Here is a 21,033-nt window from a genome sequence, read left to right as displayed (position 1 = left end):
GTACCTTCAGGCGTTTGGAAATTACTCCCAAAGATGAACCAAACTTGTGGAGGTCTATAATTTTTTGTACCAACTGATAACCCGTACTGCCCTAACAGAGGTACTCAGCCCTGAACACAGAGGCAGCACAGGTTATAAAGGAGGCAGAAGGGGGGTGAACCGCAATGAAAGAGAGACAGTAGTTTAAGGGATGCTCCAATCACAGGAAGAGGGTGGTTAAAGTGAATACAGCTAATAAAGGCAATTCACCAAGTCACATCACACACATGCAATCAATAAAGGGCAATCAGCAATCAATTAATAGGTCTCTCTGTATGTTTATTTTATTTTAAGCTAAAGCAAAGCAGTGCGACAAAAACAACAACACAGAGTTACACATGGGATAAACAAATGTACAGTCAATAACACAATAGAAAAAGCTGTATGCAGTGTGTGCAAATGAAGTAAGGAGGTAAGGCAATAAATAGGCCATAGTGGCGAAGTAATTACAATTTAGCAATTTACACTGGAGTGATAGATGTGCAGATGAGGATGTGCAAGTAGAAAAACTGGTGTGCAAAAGAACAGAAAAACAAAAACTAATTTGGGGATGAGATAGGTAGTTGGATGGGCTATTTACAGATGGGCTGTGTACAGCTGCAGCGATCGGTAAGCCGCTCTGACAGCTGACGCTTAAAGTTAGTGAGGGAGATATGAGTCTCCAACTTCAGTGATTTTTGCAATTCGTTCCAGTCATTGGCAGCAGAGAACTGGAAGGAAATGTGGCCAAAGCAGGTGGGTGGGTGTTGTGACCAGTGAACTGAGATAAGGCAGACCTTTACCTAACAAAGACCTATAGATGACCTGGAGCCAGTGGGTTTGGCGACGAATATCTAGCGAGGACCAGCCAACGAGATCATACAGATCGCAGTGGTGGGTAGTATATGGGGCTTTGGTGACAAAACGGAAGACTGCATCCAATTTCCTGAGCAGAGTGTTTGAGTCTATTTTGTAAATGACATCGCCGAAGTCAAGGATTGGTATGATAGTCAGTTTTACGAGGGTATGTTTGGCAGCACGAGTGAAGGAGACTTTGTTGCAAAATCGGAAGCCAATTCTAGATTTAATTTTGGATTGGAGATGTTTAACGTGAGTCTGGAAGGAGAGCACTTCGCAGTGTTTTTGTCACAGCACACACATTAATAGGTCTCTCTTGTCGAGATGTGTGTTTTGTCGTAAATTTTTATAACATTTATTTATATTTTTTAATCCCAGCCCCCCGTCCCCGTAGGAGGCCTTTTGCCTTTTTGTAGGCCGCCATTGTAAATAAGAATTTGTTCTTAACTGACTTTCCTAGTTAAATAAAGGTTAAATAAAAATGAATGTCAATCATTGGTGAAAGCATGCATAGTTCAGTAAAAATTCAGTTAAATCTATAGTCCACCCTACGACATATGCTACCTCCTGACCTTAGGCCTTATAGTCCACCCTACCTCATATCTCCTGACCTTAGGCCTTATAGTCCACCCTACGTCTTATCTCCTAACCTTAGACCTTATAGTCCACCCTACGTCATATCTCCTGACCTTAGGCCTTATAGTCCACCCTACCTCATATCTCCTGACCTTAGGCCTTATAGTCCACCCTACGTCATATCTCCTGACCTTAGGCCTTATAGTCCACCCTACGTCATATCTCCTGACCTTAGGCCTTATAGTCCACCCTACGTCATATCTCCTAACGTTAGACCGTATAGTCCACCCTACGTCATATCTCCTAACCTTAGACCGTATAGTCCACCCTACCTCATATCTCCTAACCTTAGGCCTTTTAGTCCACCCTACGACATATCTCCTGACCTTAGACCTTATAGTCCACCCTACGTCATATCTCCTGACCTTAGACCTTATAGTACACCCTACGTCATATCTCCTGACCTTAGGCCTTATAGTCCACCCTACCTCATATCTCCTGACCTTAGGCCTTATAGTCCACCCTACCTCATATCTCCTGACCTTAGGCCTTATAGTCCACCCTACGTCATAGCTCCTGACCTTAGACCGTATAGTCCACCCTACGTCATATCTCCTGACCTTTGGCCTTATAGTCCACCCTACGATATAGCTCCTGACCTTAGGCCTTATAGTCCACCCTACCTCATAACTCCTGACCTTAGGCCTTATAGTCCACCCTACCTCATAGCTCCTGACCTTAGGCCTTATAGTCCACCCTACGTCATATCTCCTGACCTTAGGCCTTATAGTCTACCCTACCTCATGTCTCCTGACCTTAGCATATGTCGTAGGGTGGACTATAAGGCCTAAGGTCAGAAGATGGCATATGTCGTAGGGTGGACTATAAGGTCTATCTCCTGACCTTAGGCCTTATAGTCCACCCTACGACATATCTCCTAACCTTAGGCCTTATAGTCCACCCTACGACATATCTCCTAACCTTAGGCCTTATAGTCCACCCTACGTCATATCTCCTGACCTTAGACCGTATAGTCCACCCTATGACATATCTCCTGACCTTAGACCTTATAGTCCACCCTATGACATTTCTCCTGACCTTAGACCTTATAGTCCACCCTACCTCATAGCTCCTGACCTTAGGCCTTATAGTCCACCCTACGTCATATCTCCTGACCTTAGACCGTATAGTCCACCCTACGTCATATCTCCTGAACTGAGACCGTATAGTCCACCCTACCTCATATCTCCTGACCTTAGGCCTTATAGTCCACCCTACCTCATATCTCCTGACCTTAGGCCTTATAGTCCACCCTACCTCATATCTCCTGACCTTAGGCCTTATAGTCCACCCTTATTCATATCTCCTGACCTTAGGCCTTATAGTCTACCCTCCTTCATATCTCCTGACCTTAGGCCTTATAGTCCACCCTACCTCATATCTCCTGACCTTAGACCTTATAGTCCACCCTACGACATATGCTATCTCCTGACCTTAGACCTTATAGTCCACCCTACGTCATATCTCCTGACCTTAGACCTTATAGTCCACCCTACGACATATGCTATCTCCTGACCTTAGACCTTATAGTCCACCCTACGTCATATCTCCTGAACTTTGGCCTTATAGTCCACCCTACGTCATATCTCCTGACCTTAGGCCTTATAGTCCACCCTACGTCATATCTCCTGAACTTTGGCCTTATAGTCCACCCTACGTCATATCTCCTGAACTTTGGCCTTATAGTCCACCCTACGTCATATCTCCTGACCTTAGACCTTATAGTCCACCCTACCTCATATCTCCTGACCTTAGACCTTATAGTCCACCCTACCTCATATCTCCTGACCTTAGGCCTTATAGTCCACCCTACGTCATATCTCCTGAACCTTGGCCTTATTGTCCACCCTACCTCATAACTCCTGACCTTAGACCTTATAGTCCACCCTACGTCATATCTCCTGACCTTAGACCTTATAGTCCACCCTACGACATATGCTATCTCCTGACCTTAGACCTTATAGTCCACCCTACGTCATATCTCCTGACCTTAGACCTTATAGTCCACCCTACCTCATATCTCCTGACCTTAGGCCTTATAGTCCACCCTACGTCATATCTCCTGAACCTTGGCCTTATAGTCCACCCTACCTCATAACTCCTGACCTTAGACCTTATAGTCCACCCTACGTCATATCTCCTGACCTTAGACCTTATAGTCCACCCTACGTCATATCTCCTGACCTTAGGCCTTATAGTCCACCCTACGTCATATCTCCTGACCTTAGGCCTTATAGTCCACCCTACCTCATATCTCCTGACCTTAGGCCTTATAGTCCACCCTACGTCATATCTCCTGACCTTAGACCTTATAGTCCACCCTACGTCATATCTCCTGACCTTAGACCTTATAGTCCACCCTACGTCATATCTCCTGACCTTAGGCCTTATAGTCCACCCTACGTCATATCTCCTGACCTTAGACCTTATAGTCCACCCTACCTCATATCTCCTGACCTTAGGCCTTATAGTCCACCCTACGTCATATCTCCTGACCTTAGACCTTATAGTCCACCCTACCTCATATCTCCTGACCTTAGGCCTTATAGTCCACCCTACGTCATATCTCCTGACCTTAGACCTTATAGTCCACCCTACGACATATCTCCTGACCTTAGGCCTTATAGTACACCCTACCTCATATCTCCTGACATTAGGCCTTATAGTACACCCTATGTCATATCAAATGACCTTAGACCTTATAGTCCACCCTACGTCATATCTCCTGACCTTAGGCCTTATAGTCCACCCTACGTCATATCTCCTGACCTTAGACCTTATAGTCCACCCTACGTCATATCTCCTGACCTTAGACCTTATAGTCCACCCTACGTCATATCTCCTGACCTTAGACCTTATAGTCCACCCTACGACATATGCTATCTCCTGACCTTAGACCTTATAGTCCACCCTACGTCATATCTCCTGAACTTTGGCCTTATAGTCCACCCTACGTCATATCTCCTGACCTTAGCCCTTATAGTCCACCCTACGTCATATCTCCTGAACTTTGGCCTTATAGTCCACCCTACGTCATATCTCCTGAACTTTGGCCTTATAGTCCACCCTACGTCATATCTCCTGACCTTAGACCTTATAGTCCACCCTACCTCATATCTCCTGACCTTAGGCCTTATAGTCCACCCTACGTCATATCTCCTGACCTTAGACCGTATAGTCCACCCTACGTCATATCTCCTGACCTTAGACCGTATATTCCACCCTACGTCATATCTCCTGACCTTAGACCTTATAGTCCACCCTACGTCATATCTCCTGACCTTAGGCCTTATAGTCCACCCTACGTCATATCTCCTGACCTTAGGCCTTATAGTCCACCCTACCTCATATCTCCTGACCTTAGACCGTATAGTCCACCCTACGTCATATCTCCTGACCTTAGATGGCCAAACTCTCCTCCCACTCCTGTTTCCTTTTCCCATTCCAGCTTGACCACGTCACATGACCTATTATTTCTTCTTCTCTGATGGCGCCTCCTCCATCTTGACATTACAGAGGTTCTGAATGGAGGCTGTGTTGGTGGGGTCCTCCCTGACAGACGACTTGGATCTCGACCTCCGCGCCGTCATCTCATGACTCTCTACCACCTTCTTCCTGATGGTCTTCTGGATCCTCTTGCAGATGAGGTAGACCATCTCACAGATACACATGAAGATGCAGATGGATGAGGAGACCACCATGAAGATGGTGAAAATCTTCTTCTCGGTGGGACGGGAGATGTAGCAGTCGACGGTGTTGGGGCAGGGCTCCAGGGAGCACTTGGAGAGACGAGGCATGTCATAACCCTCGTAGACGTAGTAGAGGATGTAGAGGAAGCCGGCGTCGAAGCCCGCCTTGAAGATCAGACTCACCTACAAGGAGGAGAGAAGATGGAGGATTAGAGATAACATCATAAAAACATATTTAAAGAGACCACGCAGGAAATATGGGTGTCCAGTTGACTATTTCAAATGGTTTCATTCAGATCTAATAATTGAGAGGCGTTACGTTCCATTCCATTCATGTTGTAATAACCAGAGGTAGAGATTGAGTAGAATTAGATAGAGATTACAATATAGAAGAGACCAGAAAGGAAATACAGGTTACAGCAAAAAAAAATGTTTCATTTAGTTGTATTCACAAGCATTTCGCTACACCCAAAATAACATCTGCTAAATATGTTTATGTGACCAATACAATTTGATTTGAGTTGCCATTTGACTCCTAAAATACTGTAGGCAGTGAAATGGCCTAGGATTTTTTTTTTGCCTGTCATTTTGATCATTTGTGCTCTATTTAAAAAGATTGTGCTAAAGTCTCCAGTCATGTAAAATATGTGCTTGTCCTCTCCTTGTTCCCTCTTTACTACATGTGAGGCCTGACAGTGCACTGGTCATAGGCTACCATTGAGCTTTAAATGGAACCTATACATTGACTCATATTGTAGTTACATAATCTCTGTCCCTCTTTCTCTTTCATTCTCATTCTCTGCCTCTCTTTCTCTGTCTCTTTCTCTTTTTCCTCTCTCTCTCTTTCGATCTCTGCCTCTCTCTTTCTCTTTCTCTTTCTCTTTTTCCTCTCTCTCTCTCTTTCTCTTTCATTCTCTGCCTCACTCTTTCTCTCTCTCTTTCTCTCTCTCTTTTACCTCTCTCTCTTTCTCTCTCTCTCTCTTTCTCTCTCTCTCTTTCTCTTTCATGTCTCTGTCTCTTTCTCTCTTTTTTTAAAAAGGACATTCTACTCCTAAATTAATGGAAATTAAATTATGTTGACACCTTCTGAAATATAATTTTCCCTTTTAAAAGCATTATAACCTATAGCTCAACTCATGCAGCATTGCGGCTTTAAATAAATAGGCTGAAGCATAGGGTTTCTCATCTGCGTTTACCTCATAGAAAACATGTCAGTTTTAAAGCTAATTACCGACAAATCTACACATTTTGCCATGGCTTATGCTGTGTTCTTATGCTATCTGAGTGACTCTAACATCATAACAAACTCAAAAGGCTATGACATTTATGGAATTTTAAAGCTCAGACACACCGGTCGGACTGTCAAAGGTTTGCCTGCCGGCAGTCAATATCTTTAGTGTTCACACAGCAAAGACCTTGAAGTAGTCAGCCACTCAGCATTGCTAAAATACTCATAGCCAAATATTTAGCTAGCTAACATTAGCAATTTCACTAGCTAGTACATCATAGCTAGCTAACTAAGGACATGGCACAGACTCGGCAGCCAACTCACAGGTAGCTGTTTCATGGAAAAGTATCTAATCCATTGTGATTTAATTATATATATAGATTACTAGCTACTATATACTATATATATATACTATATAAAATACTAGTGGTTAGCTAGAATAGAGGAAGTATTTAGTGTTGTATGCATTGCGTCTGTGCACTCAGCTAGCTACCATCCCATAGCCTACATTACATATGAAGTGTGACTGTTTCATTTAGTTGTATTCACAAGCATTACGCTACACCCACAATAACATCAGCTAAATATGTGTATGTGACCAATACAATTTGATTTGATTTGGCAGGAGTTGCTATTTGACTCCTGAAATACTGTAGGCAGTGAAACGCCCTAGGATTTTTATTCTCAGTGTCAAAGTAGCCTGTAATTTTGATCATTTGTGCTTTATTAACCTCTTACATCTAGACGTTCCGCTAGCGGAACACTGCTCCAATATCCAATGATAGGCGTGGCGCGAATTACAAACTCCTCAAAAATCCCAAAACTTCAATTTTTCAAACATATGACTATTTTACACCATTTTAAAGACAAGACTCTAATTTATCTAACCACATTGTCCGATTTCAAAAATGCTTTACAACGAAAGCAAAACATTAGATTATGTCAGCAGAGTACCCAGCCAGAAATAATCACACACCCATTTTTCAAGCTAGCATATAATGTCACAAAAAACAAAACCACAGCTAAATGCAGCACTAACCTTTGATGATCTTCATCAGATGACACTCCTAGGACATTATGTTATACACTACATGCATGTTTTGTTCAATCAAGTTCATATTTATATCAAAAACCAGCTTTTTACATTAGCATGTGACGTTTTTTATCCGGTAGTGAAAATACTGCCCCCTATCCTAAACAGTTTAACCTGTTTAGGATAGGGGGCAGTATTTTCATGGCCAGATAAAAAACGTACCCGATTTAATCTGGTTATTACTCCTGCCCAGAAACTAGAATATGCATATAATTGTTTGATTTGGATAGAAAACACCCTAAAGTTTCTAAAACTGTTTGAATGGTGTCTGTGAGTATAACAGAACTCATATGGCAGGCCAAAATCTGAGAAGATTCTATACAGGAAGTGCCCTCTCTGACCATTTCTTGGCCTTCTATAGCCTCTTTATCGAAAACAGAGGATCTCTGCTGTAACGTGACATTTTCTAAGGCTCCCATAGGCTCTCAGAAGGCGCCAGAATGGGGAATGATGACTCTGCAGTCCCTGGGTGAAAAACAGTAGCGCATTTGGATAGTGGTCGATCTCAGAACAATGAAACGGGCGTGCGCATGCACGTGAAGAGTCCATTTTACATTTTCAGTCTTTGAACGAAAACAACATCTCCTGGTCAGAATATTATTGCTATTTTACGAGAAAAATCGCATAAAAATTGATTTTAAACAGCGTTTGACATGCTTCGAAGTACGGTAATGGAATATTTTGCATTTTTTTGTCACGATATGCGCCAGCGCGTCACCCTTCGGATAGTATCTTGAACGCAAGAACAAAACGCCGCTATTTGGATATTACTATGGATTATTTGGAACCAAAACAACATTGGGTGTAAAGTACAAGACCTGGGAGTGCATTCTGATGAAGAACAGCAAAGGTAATCCAATTTTTCTTATAGTAAATCTGAGTTTGGTGAGTGCCAAACTTGGTGGGTGTCAAAATAGCTAGCCATGATGGCCGGGCTATCTACTCAGAATATTGCAAAATGTGCTTTCACCGAAAAGCTATTTTAAAATCTGACATAGCGATTGCATAGAGGAGTTCTGTATCTATAATTCTTAAAATAATTGTTATTGTTACTAAAATGTTATGTTTTTTGTGAACATTTATCGTGAGTAATTTACTAAATTCACCGGAAGTTTCGGTGGGTATGCTAGTTCTGAACGTCACATGCTAATGTAAAAAGCTGGTTTTTGACATAAATATGAACTTGATTGAACAAAACATGCATGTATTGTATAACATAATGTCTTAGGAGTGTCATCTGATGAAGATCATCAAAGGGTAGTGCTGCATTTAGCTGTGGTTTTGGTTTTTGTGACATTATATGCTAGCTTGAAAAATGGGTGTGATTATTTCTGGCTGGGTACTCTCCTGACATAATCTAATGTTTTGCTTTCATTGTAAAGCCTTTTTGAAATCGGACAATGTGGTTAGATAAAGGAGAGTCTTGTCTTTAAAATGGTGTAAAATAGTCATATGTTTGAAAAATTGAAGTTTTGGGATTTTTGAGGACTTTGTAATTCGCGCCACGCCCTATCATTGGATATTGGAGCGTTGTTCCGCTAGCGGAACATCTAGATGTAAGAGGCTAAAAAAGATTGTGCTAAAGTCTCCAGTCATGTAAAATATGTGCTTGTCCTCTCCTTGTTCCCTCTTTACTACATGTGAGGCCTGACAGTGCACTGGTCATAGGCTACCATTGAGCTTTAAATGGAACCTATACATTGACTCATATTGAAGTTACATAATCTCTGTCCCTCTTTCTCTTTCTCTGTCTCTCTTTCTCTCCCTTTCTCTTTTTCTCTCTTTCTCTTCCTTTCTCTTTCTTTCTTTCTGTCTCTGTCACGCCCTGACCATAGAGAGCCTTTCTATTTCTCTATTTGGTCAGGTCAGGGTGTGATTTGGGTGGGCAATCTAGTTTTCTTATTTCGTTGTTTTTTTGCCGGGTATGGTCCAATCAGAGGCAGCTGTCTATCGTTGTCTCTGATTGGGGATCATACTTAGGCAGCCCTTTTCCCACCTGTGATTGTGGGATCTTGTTTTGTGTAGCTGCCTGTGAGCGGCCCAGAACGTCACGTTTCCCTTCTGTTTTGTTTTTTGTTTTCACTTCATTAAAGGATGTGGAATTCCATGCACGCTGCGCCTAGGCTTATTTACGATAGGGAGTTTGAAGACAGTGATCGTGACAGTCTCTCTCTCTCTTTCTTTCTATATATTTTTTTAGAAAGGACATTCTACTCCAAAATAAATTGAAATTAAATTATGTTGACACCTGAAATAGAATTGTACCTTTTAAAAGAATTATAACCTATAGCCCAATGCATGCAGCATTGCGGCTTTAAATAAATAGGCTGAAGCATGGGGTTTCTCATCTGTGTTTACCTCATAGAAAACATGTCAGTTTTAAAGCTAATTACCGACAATTCTACACATTTTGCCATGGCTTATGCTGTGTTCTTATGCTGTCTGAGTGACTCTAACATGATAACAAACTCAAAAGGCTATGACATTTATGGAATTTTAAAGCTCAGACACACCGGTCGGACTGCCAAAGGTTTGCCTGCCGGCAGTCAATATCTTTAGTGTTCACACAGCAAAGACCTTGAAGTAGTCAGCCACTCAGCATTGCTAAAATACTCCAAACCAGAAGATGGCAGTAGCGTTGTTTGGCAATACATATCCATGCCTATTGCTTATGGTCTAGATTCCAATGTTAGCTAGCTAGATAGTTAGCTTCACTAATGTTGCTATTATGTAGAATGTCCTTGTTGTTACTAGCCAGATGACCACAGTTAGATGAAGAAATATTTGATTCACTCTCCACAATCCCATACTGCCTGTGCCAGCCCATAGCCAACTATTTAGCTAGCTAACATTAGCAATTTCACTAGCTAGTACATCAAAGCTAGCTAACTAAGGACATGGCACAGACTCGTCAGCCAACTCACAGGTAGCTGTTTCATGGAAAACTAGCTAATCCATTGTGATTTAATTATAATATAAAATACTAGCTGCAGTGGTTAGCTAGAATATAGGAAGTATTTGGTGTTGTATGCATTGAGTCTGTGCACTCAGATAGCTACCATTCCATAGCCTACATTACATATGAAGTGTGACTGGCACATCTGTGGATGTACGGAGAAAATGCCCTATTGTTTTCCCTTTTTGTTGTTGTTGTTGTGGGGGTTCGTGCTCTCTGATAGGTTCGTCGCTACCAGATAAGGCATGCAGCGAGTCCCGCTTTTGCTTTAGCATGAGAAGGAACGGCCTCCTACTGCGATAAGTACCTATCAGCGGTCTATTGGCAGTGAGATTCTCGGTGAGTTTCATGCTTAAGAATCTCCCTGACTGTCTAGTTTTTACTTTGGTCATTGTTAGTTTTCAAAGATGATCTTATTTAAAAAGATATATACAGGTCCATTATATTTTCTACATACTTTATATATGGCTTAAGTTGTTTAAGTTTACACTGAAAACATTTTACCTTAATTTTTTGCATGGCGACCCACCGCTCCTTAGTGAATATAGGGGAAACACTGGTAGGTGGGATTTGAAGAATATTAACTAGACTGGAGCATCAACAAATAGGTAAAACATGAGTCATTTTTATAATGTAATGTATCATTCCCAATATAGCGTAGACAGACATTGTTGTGGTGTTGTGTACAGTATGTTAGTGTTGTCTGGTGTTGTGGTGTTCTGTACAGTACATGTTAGTATCTCACCAGATAGGTCCACCACAGGCCTCCTCTCTTCTTCCCTGGATGAGCATACAAATGCGACCCTTCATGCATTGCGGTGTACTTGGAATCCTTCCCCTCACGCAACTTGACGTGCGCCACAACCATCAGAGATGGACAGGTGACGAAGATGAGCTGTAGGGCCCACAGGCGGATGTGTGAGATGGGGAAGATGTGGTCGTAACAGACGTTGACGCAGCCTGGCTGGGCCGTGTTACAGACAAAGTCCCTACTATCGTCTCCCCAGACGCGCTGAGCGGCCACCACAAACACCAAGATGCGGAACACGAAGACCATGGAGAGCCAGACGCGACCGAACACCGTGGAGTATTTATTCACCCCGCTGAGGAGGGACTGCAACCCACCCCAGTTCATCTTGGAAGAGGAGGAGGAGGAGGTGGAGGAGGTGGAGGGATGGGGGTCGACAACCAGTCACTGAAAAACAGAAAACAGAATGGACAGGGTTTCATGGTTTATTGTCAAGCTGCAAAGTATTTTCTTCTTCTTTAAAACCTGTTGGGGCTAGGGGGCAGTATTTGCACGGCCGGATAAAAAACGTACCCGATTTAATGTGGTTACTACTCCTGCCCAGTAACTAGAATATGCATATAATTAGTAGATTTGGATAGAAAACACTCTAAAGTTTCTGAAACTGTTTGAATGGTGTCTGTGAGTATAACAAAACTCATATGGCAGGTCAAAACCTGAGAAGATTCCATGCAGGAAGTGGAAATCTGATTTGTGGAATCACCTTTAACACTTTGCCTATGAAACACACCGTGAGTTAGGATTCATTGAGCACTTCCTAAGGCTTCCACTAGATGTCAACAGTCTTTACAAAGTAGTTTGAGTCTTCTCCGGTAAAAACTGACCGAATGAGACGCCTGGAAAGTTGGTCATAGGGGGATGGCCATGTCTACTATGACGCGGGCGCCCGTGGGTACCCTTTCGTTACGAAACGTTTAGTAAGACAATGCGTCAGCCTTGAATATTATTGAAGCTCTGATTGAAAAAGGCCCTAAAGATTTACGTTATACAACGTTTGACATGTTTGAACGAACGTAAATATATATTTTTTGCACATTCGTGATGACAAGCCTCGTACATTATGAGTAGCCTTTGGAACGTGCTAACAAGAAGGAGCTATTGGGACATAAATTATAAACTTTTTCGAGCAGAACTACATTTGTTGTGGACCTGGGATTCCTGGAAGTGCCTTCTGATGAAGATAATCAAAGGTAAGGGAATATTTACAATAGTATATTTGATTTTAGATGGTTCCAAGATGGCGCTAACCTGTATCGCCTAGCTTATTTTTCTGAGCATAGCACCTCGTTTATTGCAAAGTGTGATTTCCCAGTAAAGTTATTTTTATATCTGCCAATGTGGTTGCATTCACGAGATGTTAATCTACAATTCTTTGAATGACATTTTAACAATGTTTTCGAATAGTAATTTGTAAATTGTAGCGCTGATTCACCAGAAGCATTTGAGGGAAAATATTTTCTGAACGTCACGCGTCGATGTAAAATTCAGTTTTTATATATAAATATGAACTTTATCGAACAAAAAATGCATGTATTGTGTAACATGATGTCCTAGGAGTGTCATCTGATGAAGATTGTCAAAGGTTAGTGCTGCATTTAGCTGTGTGTTGGGTATTTGTGATGCATGCTAGTTGCTTAGAAAATGGCAGTGTGATTATTTTTGGCAGGGTACTCTCCTAACATAATCTAATGTTTTGCTTTTGCTGTAAAGCCTTTTTGAAATCGGACAACGTGGTTCGATTCAGGAGAGGTGTATCTATAAAATGGTGTAAAATAGTCATATGTTTGAGAAATTGAAGTTATAGCATTTATGAGGTATTTGTATTTCGCGCGACGCGATTCCACGGGCTGTTGACTAGGGTGGGACGCAAGCGTCCCACGTTGCCCAGAAAGGTTAAATCTCACAGAAATAACAGTAAACACTCAGCGGACTAGAGTGTCTGATGCAAGACCCTCACTAACACTGTCTCTGATGTCATCATTAGGCGCACACAGCACAGCCCGCCAAACAGCATGGGAGCATCATTTAACCCCAACCCAGTCAAGTGCCTCCCCCCTCCCCCCAGCTGATCAGTATTCTCTCTGATTTAGTTTTTATTATTCCCTTATTTTACCCTCATGACAACCAGAGGAAAACATATTATATTTAACATAAATCCGTGCCACTCCATTTAGTAGAATATTTGACTCTACGTTAGCTTATATTACAATGGCCTATCATCGTACAATATAATTTGAATTGTAGGACGTATAGTATTCTACGTTTTTATTGTTTAGTATGATATATTACATTCAACTGCTTTAGTATTATATGCTACGTTAGGTTAAGGGTTAGGGCTAGGTTTAGGGGAAGGGTTAGGTTTAGGGGAAGGATTAGCTAACATGCTAAGTAGTTGCAAAGTAGCTAAAAAGTAGTAAGTACAGTGGGGGAAAAAAGTATTTGAACCCCTGCTGATTTTGTACGTTTGCCCACTGATAAAGAAAGGATCAGTCTATAATTTTAATGGTAGGTTTATTTGAACAGTGAGAGCCAGAATAACAACAAAACAATCCAGAAAAACGCATGTCAAAAATGTATAAATTGATTTGCATTTTAACTTCTCTAGGGCCAGTGGGACGATTTCGTCCCACCTACGTAACAGCCAGTGGAATCCCGTGGCGCATTATTCAAATACCTTAGAAATGCTATTACTTCAATTTCTCAAACATATTACTATTTAACACCATTTTAAAGACAAGACTCTCGTTAACCTGTTAGGGCTAGGGGGCAGTATTTGCACGGCTGGATAAAAAAAATGTACCCGATTTAACCTCTATGGGCTAGGTGGGACGCTTGCGTCCCACCTACGTAACAGCCACTGGCAGCCTGTGGCGCGATTTTCAAAACGTTAAAAATCCTATTACTTCAATTTCTCAAACATATGACTATTTTACAGCTATTTAAAGACAAGACTCTCGTTAATCTAACCACACTGTCCGATTTCAAAAAGGCTTTACAACGAAAGCAAAACATTAGATTATGTCAGCAGAGTACCAAGCCAGAAATAATCAGACACCCATTTTTCAAGCCAGCATATAATGTCACCAAAACCCAGAAGACAGCTAAATGCAGCACTCACCTTTGATGATCTTCATCAGATGACAACCCTAGGACATTATGTTATACAATACATGCATGTTTTGTTCAATCAAGTTCATATTTATATCAAAAACCAGCTTTTTACATTAGCATGTGACGTTCAGAACTAGCATACCCCCCGCAAACTTCCGGGGAATTCGCTAACATTTTACTAAATTACTCACGATAAACGTTCACAAAAAGCATAACAATTATTTTAAGAATTATAGATACAGACCTCCTCTATGCACTCGATATGTCCGATTTTAAAATAGCTTTTTGGTGAAAGCACATTTTGCAATATTCTAAGTACATAGCCCAGGCATCACGGGCTCGCTATTTAGACACCCGGCAAGTTTAGCACTCACCATAATCATATTTACTATTATAAAAGTTTGATTACCTTTTGTTGTCTTCGTCAGAATGCACACCCAGGACTGCTACTTCAATAACAAATGTTGGTTTGGTCCAAAATAATCCATCGTTATATCCGAATAGCGGCGTTTTGTTCGTGCGTTCCAGACACTATGAGAAAGGCGATAATGTGTTTCAGCCTGGGGCTGGAATGACGACATTCTGTTTTTTCCCGGGCTCTGAGCGCCTATGGACGACGTGGGAAGTGTCACGTTAGAGCAGAGATCCTTAGTAAATGATAGAGATGGAAAAGAAGTTCAACAAATGGTCAGACAGGCCACTTCCTGTAAAGGAATCTCTCAGGTTTTGACCTGCCATTTGAGTTCTGTTATACTCACAGACACCATTCAAACAGTTTTAGAAAATGTAGGGTGTTTTCTATCCATATGTAATAAGTATATGCATATTCTAGTTACTGGGTAGGAGTGGTAACCAGATTAAATCGGGTATGTTTTTTTATCCAGCCGTGTCAATACTGCCCCCTAGCCCTAAAAGGTTAATCTGGTTACTAATCCTACCCAGTAACTAGAATATGCATATACTTATTATATATGGATAGAAAACACTCTAAAGTTTCTAAAACTGTTTGAATGGTGTCTGTGAGTATAACAGAACTCATTTGGCAGGCAAAACCCTGAGACATTTTCTGACAGGAAGTGGATACCTGATGTGTTGTATTACCTTTAAACCTATGCCATTGAAAAACACAGGGGCTGAGGAATATTTTGGCACTTCCTATTGCTTCCACTAGATGTCACCAGCCTTTACAAAGTGTTTTCAGTCTTCTGGAGGGAGATCTGACCGAACAAGAGCCATGGAACGATGATGGCCCATTAGACACCTGGCGCGCGAGTTCATGTTGGGTACCCTCGTTCCAATACGTTATAAAAGAGAATGCATTCGTCCACCTTGAATATTATTCATGTTCTGGTTAAAAAAGGCCCTAATGATTTATGCTATACAACGTTTGACATGTTTGAACGAACGTAAATATATTTTTTCCCCTCGTTCATGACGAGAAGTCCGGCTGGCTTAGATCATGTGCTAACAAGACGGAGATTTTTGGACATAAATGATGAGCTTTTTTGAACAAAACTACATTCGTTATGGACCTGTGATACCTGGAAGTGACATCTGATGAAGAGAATCAAAGGTAATGGATTGTTTACATAGTATTTTCGATTTTAGATCTCCCCAACATGACGGTTAGTCTGTATCGCAACGCGTATTTTTCTGAGCGCAGTGCTCAGATTATTGCAAAGTGTGATTTCCCAGTAAGGTTATTTTTAAATCTGGCAAGTTGATTGCGTTCAAGAGATGTAAATCTATAATTCTTTAAATGACAATATAATATTTTACCAATGTTTTCTAATTTTAATTATTTAATTTGTTGTGCTGACTTGACTGCCGGTTATTGGAGGGAAACGATTTCCTCAACATCAATGCCATAGTAAAACGCTGTTTTTGGATATAAATATGAACTTGATAGAACTAAAAATGCATGCATTGTCTAACATAATGTCCTAGGAGTGTCATCTGATGGAGATTGTAAAAGGTTAGTGCATCATTTTAGCTGGTTTTATGGTTTTGGTGACCCTGTCTTTGAATTGACAAAACATTACACACAACTCTTGTAAATGTACTGTCCTAACATACTCTAAATTTATGCTTTCGCCGTAAAACCTTTTTGAAATCGTAAAACGTGGTTAGATTAAGGAGATGTTTATCTTTCAAAGGGTGTAAAATAGTTGTATGTTTGAAAAATGTGAATTTTGACATTTATTTGGATTCAAATTTGCCGCTCTTGAAATGCACCTGCTGTTGATGGAGTGCACCACGGGTGGGACGCTTGCGTCCCACCTAGCCCATAGAGGTTAATCTAACCACACTGTCCGATTTCAAAAAGGCTTTACAACGAAAGCAAAACATTAGATTATGTCAGCAGAGTACCCAGCCAGAAATAATCAGGCACCCATTTTTCAAGCTAGCATATAATGTCACATAAACCCAAACCACAGCTAAATGCAGCACTAACCTTTGATGATCTTAGGACATTATGTTATACAATACATGCATGTTTTGTTCAATCAAGTTCATATTTATATCAAAAACCAGCTTTTTTACATTAGCATGTGACGTTCAGAACTAGCATACCCCCCTCAAACTTCCGGTGAATTTACTAAATTACTCACGATAAACGTTCACAAAAAACATAACAATTATTTTAAGAATTATAGATACAGAACTCCTCTATGCACTCGCTATGTCCGATTTTAAAATAGCTTTTCGGTGAAAGCACATTTTGCTATATTCTAAGTAGATAGCCCGGCATCACAGGGCTAGCTATTTAGAGACCCACCAAGTTTAGCCCTCACCAAAGTCAGATTTACTATAAGAAAAATGTTATTACCTTTGCTGTTCTTCGTCAGAATGCACTCCCAGGACTTCTACTTCAATAGCAAATGTTGGTTTGGTTCAAAATAATCCATAGTTATGTTCAAATATCCTCTGTTTTGTTCGTGCGTTCAAGACACTATCCGAAGTGTAAAGAAGAGTGACGCGCACGATGCGTTTCGTGACAAAAAAAATCTAAATATTCCATTACCGTACTTCGAAGCATGTCAACCGCTGTTTAAAATCAATTTTTATGCCATTTTTCTCGTAAAAAAGTGATAATATTTCGACCGGGAAATCGTGTTTTAGTACAGAGAGAAAATAAAAACATGGGATCCCCTCGTGCACGAGCCTCAGTCAGATGGTCCTCTGATCGGCCACTTACCAAAGGCGCTAATGTGTTTCAGCCTGGAGCTGGAATTACATCATTCAGCTTTTTCCCGGGTTCTGAGAGCCTATGGGAGCCGTAGGAAGTGTCACGTTACAGCAAAGATCCTAAGTTTTCAATAAACAGAGCCAAGAAGCCCAAGGAATGGTCAGAGAGGGCACTTCCTGTACAGAATCTTCTCAGGTTTTTGCCTGCCATATGAGTTCTGTTATACTCACAGACACCATTCAAACAGTTTTAGAAACTTTAGGGTGTTTTCTATCCAAAGCCAATAATTATATGCATATTCTAGTTACTGGGCAGGAGTAGTAACCAGATTAAATCGGGTACGTTTTTTATCCGGCCGTGCAAATACTGCCCCCTATCCCCAACAGGTTAATGAGGGAAATAAGTATTTGACCCCCTCTCAATCAGAAAGATTTCTGGCTCCCAGGTGTCTTTTATACAGGTAACGAGCTGAGATTAGGAGCACACTCTTAAAGGGAGTGCTCCTAACCGCAGCTTGTTAACTGTAAAAAAGACACCTGTCCACAGAAGCAATCAATCAATCAGATTCCAATCTCTCCACCATGGCCAAGACCAAAGAGCTCTCCAAGGATGTCAGGGACAAGATTGTAGACCTACACAAGGCTGGAATGGGCTACAAGACCATCGCCAAGCTACTTGGTGAGAAGGTGACAACAGTTGGTGCGATTATTCGCAAATAGAAGAAACACAAAAGAACTGTCAATATCCCTCGTCCTGGGGCTCCATGCAAGATCTCACCTCGTGGAGTTGCAATGATCATGAGAACGGTGAGGAATCAGCCCAGAACTACACGGGAGGATCTTGTCAATGATCTCAAGGCAGCTGGGACCATAGTCACCAAGAAAACAATTGGTAACACACTACGCCGTGAAGGACTGAAATCCTGCAGCGCCCGCAAGGTCCCCCTGCTCAAGAATACATATACATGCCCGTCTGAAGTTTGCCAATGAACATCTGAATGATTCAGAGGACAACTGGTGAAAGTGTTGTGGTCAGATGAGACCAAAATGGAGCTCTTTGGCATCAACTCATCTCGCCGTGTTTGGAGGAGGAATGCTGCCTATGACCCCAAGAACACCATCTCCACCGTCAAACATGGAGGTGGAAACATTATGCTTTGGGGGTGTTTTTCTGCTAAGGGGACAGGACAACTTCACTGCATCAAAGGGACGATGGACGGGGCCATGTACCGTCAAATCTTGGGTGAGAACTTCCTTCTCTCTGCCAGGCTCATTGAAAATGGGTCGTGGATGGGTATTCCAGCATGACAATGACCCAAAACACACGGCCAAGGCAACCAAGGAGTGGCTCAAGAAGAAGCACATTAAGGTCCTGGAGTGGCCTAGCCAGTCTCCAGACCTTAATCCCATAGAAAATCTGTGGAGGGAGCTGAAGGTTCGAGGTGCCAAACGTCAGCCTCGGAACCTTAATGACTTGGAGAAGATCTGCAAAGAGGAGTGGGACAAAATCCCTCCTGAGATGTGTGCAAACCTGGTGGCTAACTACAAGAAACCTCTGACCTCTGTGATTGCCACCAAGTACTTAGTCATGTTTTGCAGAGGGGTCAAATACTTATTTCCCTCATTAAAATGCGAATCATTTTTGACATGCGTTTTTCTGGATTTTTTGTTGTTATTCTGTCTCTCACTGTTCAAATAAACCTACCATTAAAATTATAGACTGATAATTTTTTTGTAAGTGGGCAAAAGTACAAAATCAGCAGGGGATCAAATACTTTTTTTTCCCCCACTGTAGTTTACAAATTTGCTGATTAGCAAAATGCTTAAGTTACTTGTGATGAGATTCAAACATGCAACTTTTGTGTTGCTAGACATTTATGTTTTTGCCTTAGAGGGATGCCCTTTATCTACTTCCCCATAGTCAGATGAACTTGTGGATATGATTGTTATGTGTCTGTGTCCAGTATGAAGGAAGTTAGAGGTAGTTTTGTGAGCCAATGCTAACTAACGTTAGCACAATGGCTGCAAGCCTATGTGTATCTACTAGCATGTTAACAGGTACCCATAGACTTAGTAGATACCTATAAACTGTGTTCGAATACCCACACTAATATACTGTATACTACATACAGTGGCAAGAAAAAGTATGTGAACCTTTTGGAATTACCTGGATTTCTGCATAAATTGGTCTTAAAAATTTGACTGATGACTGATCTTCATCTAAGTCACAACAAAAGACAAACACGGTCTGCTTAAACTAATAACACACAAACAATTATACGTTTTCATGTCTTTATTGAACACACCATGTAAACATTCACAGTGTAGGGTGGGAAAAGTATGTGAACCCTTGGATTTAGTAACCAGTTAACCTCAACCAAATGTTTTCTGTAGTTGCGGATCAGACCTGCACAACGTTCAGGAGGAATTTTGGACCATTCCTCTTTACAAAACTGTTTCAGTTCAGCAATATTCTTAGGATGTCTGGTGTGACCTGCTCTCGAGATCATGCCACAGCATTTTAAATCGGGTTGAGTTCAGGACTCTGACTGGGCCACTCCAGAAGGCGTATTTTCTTCTGTTCAAGCCATTCTGTTGTTGATTTACTTCTGTGTTCTGGGTCGTTGTCCTGTTGCATCACCTAACTGCTGTTGAGCTTCAATTAGCAGACAGATAGCCTTACATTCTCCTGCAATACAATATGTCTTGATAAACTTGGGAATTAATTTTTCCGTCGACGATAGCGAGCTGTCCAACGATGAAATGTGTAGTACTGTACGTAGATCTAATTACCTGGGGTTTTTTTATCGACAGGTGGTTATTAACCAGAAGAAGGGTGTGTGAATTTCAGTCAGGGTAATTACAATGGCAGACAAACATTATTTTAATTGAGGGTATCACCATTTTTTTTACCAGTTAGGCAAGCTTCCCTGAGGCAGCAAAGCAGCCCCAAACCATGACGCTCCTTCCACCATACTTTACGGTTGTGTTGAGGTTTTGATGTTGGTGTGCTGTGCCTTTTTTCTCCACACATAGTGTTGTGTGTTCCTTCCAAGCACTTAACTTTAGTTTCATCTGTCCACAGAATATTTTACCAGAAGTGCTGTGAAACATCCAGGTGCTCTTTTGTGAACTTCAGACGTGCAAAATTCTTTTGGGGGACATCAGTGGCTTCTTCCACGGTGTCCTCCCATGAACACCATTCTTGTTTAATGTTTTACGTATCGTAGACTCATCAACAGAGATGTTAGCATGTTCCAGAGATTTCTGTAAGTCTTTAGCTGACACTCTAGGATTCTTCTTTTAAAACCTCTTACATCTAGACGTTCCGCTAGCGGAACACCTGCTCCAATATCCAATGATAGGCGTGGCGCGAATTACGAATTCCTCAAAAATACAAAAACTTAAATTTTTCAAACATATGACTATTTCACAGCATTTTAAAGA

General features: G+C 41.3%; 1 protein-coding gene across 1 annotated transcript in view; it reads right to left on the bottom strand.

The window, feature by feature from the left end:
- Window positions 1-301: 301 nt before the first annotated feature.
- LOC123735833 (gap junction beta-4 protein-like) overlaps window positions 302-21,033 on the bottom strand; it is a 36,782-nt gene continuing 16,050 nt past the window's right edge. Inside the window, exons 2-3 of the mRNA XM_082970269.1 lie at window positions 11,224-11,673; window positions 302-5,384 (exon numbers count right to left, since the gene is read on the bottom strand). Coding sequence (XP_082826395.1) covers window positions 4,983-5,384; window positions 11,224-11,613 — 792 coding nt within the window. The 5' untranslated portion in view covers window positions 11,614-11,673 and the 3' untranslated portion in view covers window positions 302-4,982. The remainder of the gene's footprint in view (window positions 5,385-11,223; window positions 11,674-21,033) is intronic.

Source organism: Salmo salar, chromosome 27 (genome assembly GCF_965601325.2).
Source record: "Salmo salar chromosome 27, fSalSal1, whole genome shotgun sequence".
Classification (NCBI taxonomy): Eukaryota; Metazoa; Chordata; class Actinopteri; order Salmoniformes; family Salmonidae; genus Salmo; species Salmo salar.
This window is presented reverse-complemented; position numbering and strand designations above follow the sequence as displayed.